Source organism: Trichechus manatus, unplaced genomic scaffold, assembly GCF_000243295.1.
Source record: "Trichechus manatus latirostris isolate Lorelei unplaced genomic scaffold, TriManLat1.0 scaffold00249, whole genome shotgun sequence".
NCBI lineage: Eukaryota > Metazoa > Chordata > Mammalia > Sirenia > Trichechidae > Trichechus > Trichechus manatus.
The window spans coordinates 63,371-68,280 of record NW_004444185.1 but is presented as its reverse complement, the minus strand read 5'-3'; the positions used below and the strand labels follow the sequence as shown (position 1 = coordinate 68,280).

Sequence of the window (4,910 nt, the reverse complement as noted above, 5' to 3'; positions counted from 1 at the left end):
CTGTCAGGCCTCTGAGGGCTGAAGTGACATAGGAAGGAGGACAGTGGGGACGGTCAGGGGAGGCGTGGAAGAGCTGTCAGGCCTCTGAGGGCTGAGACGACACAGGAAGGTAAGCAGGATCAGCCATATTTTAGTCTGAAAGGAACAGGATGAGGACAGACAGCACAACTGGGAAGAAAAGCCAGTTCTGAGTTTGCTTTTAGATAAACTGTTCGTACAGATTGGGTAATTAACAGGGAAGACAAGGCTGAAACCATCTGAATCAATACACTCTTCTGCCATCCAAACTGTATGTCCTGAGAATTCTTTGAGTCCACGTTTTACTGTAGGAAGCCAAACTCCTGGGCGTCTCCTTACTGACTTGCTGACTGCAGAGTGTCCCAGTGCAAGGCCCCAGTACATCTGCTTAATCAACCTTCTGCTGACGTTCAGTGCCGCTGCCTATTACTGAACACAAAGGCGGGCAGACTGAGGACAAGGGCAGCTGACAGCAGCTATCTACACTTTCTCACCAAGCTTCATTTTGGGTGTAAGGTTGTGGGTTTTGGCTGGGACACTTGATGCTACTTGGATCACCAAAGCGAAGGCTAACTGGACCCTAGCCATTCTGTGCTAACACTGTTTCTAAGGCTACCCCAGGTTTGGCTAGATCTAGAGATGTAGTTTGGACCAATGTCTAAGTGACTGGTTGGTAAGATGAATTTTGCCATCATTACCTTACAGAGAAACAGAGATTAAAATATTCACGTTTCAAAAATTCAGAGTGTATCCTTAAATTCTTTCATTAGTTCCAGTCTTATTTCCTGAAGTTCTCCTCCTCCCACTGAAGAAGACCCCTCCTTCGGACACTCTCGCTCACTGACAGGGGATTTATCATAGATGCTAGAAACAGTACCGCCTAGCTGAGACTTTGAGAAAAAACTACAGTAAGAAAAAAGTGAAAGACCCATTTGTAGATTTTTGTATCTTAAAAAAAGCAATCAAAGCTTTCTCTAGAATTTATTCACACGAGTGGAGAGGGCACCCTGCATGAAAACATAAACTAAACTGGTTTTTCAGAACCAAACACACAGAAGTAACCTTACCCCTTCACGTAAAGCCTCCCCAGCTTCGTAGCACCAATTCATTTTTCGCAAGTGCCATGTGTCTCCTACGAAGGAATCAAAATCAGCATGAAAAGAATTCAGAATATAATTTAAGAGTTCGTCAGAAATGAGCCTTCTGGGTAAATATCAAATAGGGTTTGGTCTGGTAATAATCATTAGTTAATCTTTTAAACAAATTATCACTTCCAGGGCAGGAGCGACATTAAAAAAAAAAAAAAAAGTTGTTTCCCCAATTTGGTTAATTTGCCCTCTCTTCCACCAAGAACTGTATATTTAAGAATAAAAACAACACTTGCTACTATTAGACAAAATTTATTTTATACGTTTATTATTTACATGTACACATCACACATCAGTACACATTTATGAATGTATGTACATGAGTACGGAGTCCCTTTTAAAACCACTATGAAGTCGAGATTTATTTCACTGTCTTAGCTAAAAGATTATACTAACCTTTAATTAAGAACTGCTAAGGTTTACAACAAAACTGGTCCTATCTACTTAGCAGTTATTCTAACAAAAATATAGTTCATTTTGAATAGCATTTTAGTGAAGTTGGTATAAATGAATAGTTATAAATAGACTTCAATCAGATTTCAGTTTTTCAACATGTTTGCTACACTGCCGAAATGGGATTTTTTTCTTTTTGGAGGTGAGTTAAATGGAGCAGAAGCTGAAAATCCTGGTTATTAAAAAACAGTTTCTATTAGTAATGTCTTATAAAGAAACTTCTCCCCCCACCAAAAAAGTCATTGCCAGAGGCCTAAACCCAGACCTGACATTTATCCTCTAGAGGCCTCAGTCTCCATTCCACTCTTCTCTGCAGAACCCTCTCTTGCCGTTAGTTCTAGTTTTAAATACTATAAGACTTATATCAATGTTTTAGTTAATCTAAGTACCTTAAAAAACCAGCAGTAATGAAAGTGAACACCATTACTTTGTGTTACAGCGCGGTGGAAAAGAACTTGGGTGCTGAAGCAGAGACTAGCTGCTTGCTGTCTGACTCTGAGGAGGCCGTTCCACCAGTCTCAGCCGGTCTCCTGCTCTGTGAAATGCGCCAGGCGGATGATGACCCCTGTGTGCAGGCCTGCTGGCCAGATAAATGGGACCCTGCATGGAAAGCATCTCCCAGCCAGGCACCTTCCCTTCCAGGTCACGTGGCCACAGGCTTCTGATTCAATGAGGTCTGGGGCACAGAAAAGCCCAAGAATGAAACTGACTGCCACGGTCCACCCGACAGCTAGTTCAAGGCAGCTGGGATTTATTTTTTTCATCATATTTACATCCCAGTGGTTAAAATCTCAGCCAGTAACCAAAAGGTCAGCAGTTCAAATCCACCAGCTACTCCTTAGAAACTCTATGGGGCAGTTCTACTCTGTCCTATAGGGGCGGTATGAGTTGGAATTGACTTGAAGGCAACGGGTCTTTTTTTTTTTTTAAATCTATATCAAGGAGCCCCAGTGGCACAATGGTTAAGTACTTGGCTGCTAACCGCAAGGTTGGCGGTTCAAACCCACCAGCTGCTCCCTCCAAGGCACAAAGACCTGGTAATCTGCTCCTGTAAGATTACAGCCTAGAAAACCCTTTGGGGCAGTTCTACTCTGTCACATGGAGTCATTATGAGTAGAATCGACTCCACAGCACATAACAAAGACAATAATCTATACCACTGCTAGGACATCCTGTTTGGTAAAGTAGAGGGTCAGTGAAAACGAGGGACACCCTCCATGACATGGACTGACACAATGGCCACAACAATGGGCTCAAACACACCAACGATCATGAGGACGGTGCAGGACCGGACAACGTTTCGTTCTGTTGTACATGGGGTCACCATGAGTCAGAGTCAACTCAACAGCAACTAACACCACCACCACTACACGTGCACTGAAATTATGAATCAATTAGATTTTCAAAAAATCAGTGAAAGACCTGGGTAATTCCTGGGGTACAAGTCTGAACCGTGTCTTTTACACCTTTGCTGGTTCTTATCTAGGTTCTCTCTTCTCAGAGTTAACCTAGCACTAGTTTTCTTTTTGCTTGCAAGCAAGAGCCAGGAGAATCCACTACGTACACACAGAAATGTAAAGTGTAAACTGACAACCCTGGAGAAAAAGAGGTTTGAAAAGCTTTCACTAGGCTTATAAATAATTCTAAGAGAAGGGCGTGGAAGGATTACCTCGTCACGGTATATGACCTACCTGGAAGGCCAGCTTGCTGCAGCATTATCTTTAAACACTATAAAAAGAAAAAGTTCAATGTTAGTTTTCTGGTTCTGAGTTGCAGTACTGTGAGAAGCCCTCTTTGGGCCCTGGGCCTATTTAAGACTTATTTTATTTAATAATTCTTGAATAGATAAAGGTAAACATAGTTAAGAAGATGATACACTAAGTCAGTGCTCCTTTCAAACAGACAAAAACCAGTTGTTATCATGTCGATTCTGACTCATGGCGACTCCACATGTTTCAGAGTAGAACTGAATTCTACTCTTTTAATGGTTGTGATCTTTCAGAAGGAGATTGCCAGGCTTTTCTTCCAAGGAAACTCTGGGTGGATGTGAACCTCCAACCTTTCAGTTAGTAGCCAGGTGCTTAACCATTTGCACCACCCAGGGTCTCTCCTAAGAGACAGGCAGGGCCAATCCAGGAGGCCACAAACCCTGTTTCTGGTGTTTGCAGCCAGGACTTAGTTCAAAGCGTTTTTCTCCATTCCCAGCTCTTCCTGTGAGGACTAACAGCGTGGTTCTGACCAGACATGGTTAATTAGGCTGATTTTATAGATACGCATTAACCTCTGAATCCTATACAAGGAGCACCCGTGAAACATAACTGATCGCACATACACTCACGAGGAACCAATTGTGCAAGCTGTGATCTCCGTACAAAGCAGCAAATGAGACACCACTAACGTACATCTAAACAAAACAAACATAACAATTAAAAAGCCCAAACTCTTAAGGGAAAAAACATTCCTAGTAAACCTTGGGAAACGAGTAAATCAAATTTAATTTATGCCACACTAGAGCCAACTCCATGGCGCCTAACAAAAACCGAGCCAAAGGGGCAAGAATCAGGCAGAGCCCTGCTGCACTGCTGGCAACAGGGAACAATGGTGGACGACCAAAATGGCCACTAACGGGATGTTTCAATAAACCATGAAACGTCTTGAAGCAATTAAAAGAATAAAATAGATTTTATATGCACCAATCTTAGAAGATCTTTAAAATATTTTAAGTGAAAACTTCAAGTTCTAGTATGACACATGCAGCGTGAGCCCATTTACGATGGAAAAGAAACCATGTGAACAAATCAAGCTCTCCATCTCTGTCTGCACACACACATCCTCATGTTGGTAGGTGTGTAGCTAAGATATGGATGGATACACACTACGCTAATGTGGACAAGACTGCATTATCTGGTGACAGCAGTGACTTCTAGGGACGGGGCTGGAACACGGTGGTGGCAAAGGGGGATTTTTAACTCCCTAGAAGTTTAAAAAATGGGAACAAATCCATGATTACTAGTATGATTAAAAATAAAATAAAAAAAAAAAGACTTCAAAATGTAATTATAGATTGTTTAGAAAATGATGACAATGGGAACACAATACATTAAAACAGGTACGGGGCCAAAGCTGTACTCAAAACTGCCGTCTTGGACGGTGTCATGGTTTGAGTTACGTTCCCCCAAAAATGTGTGTATCAATTTGGCTGGGCCATGATTCCCAGAATTGTGTGGGTGGCCTCCATTTTGTGATTGTAATTTTATGTTAAAGAGGATTAGGGTGGGATTGTAACACCAC

The 4,910-nt window shown here is 42.0% G+C and overlaps 1 protein-coding gene across 5 annotated transcripts in view; it reads right to left on the bottom strand.

Moving 5' to 3' along the window:
- Window positions 1-4,910, bottom strand: part of USP40 (ubiquitin specific peptidase 40) — a 75,174-nt gene that overhangs the window by 19,058 nt on the left and 51,206 nt on the right. For all 5 annotated transcript variants that reach the window (XM_023724484.1, XM_023724488.1, XM_023724485.1 and 2 more), the window contains 2 exons: window positions 3,311-3,347; window positions 1,086-1,150 (listed from right to left, as the gene is read on the bottom strand). In XM_023724484.1, coding sequence (XP_023580252.1) covers window positions 1,086-1,150; window positions 3,311-3,347 — 102 coding nt within the window. The remainder of the gene's footprint in view (window positions 1-1,085; window positions 1,151-3,310; window positions 3,348-4,910) is intronic.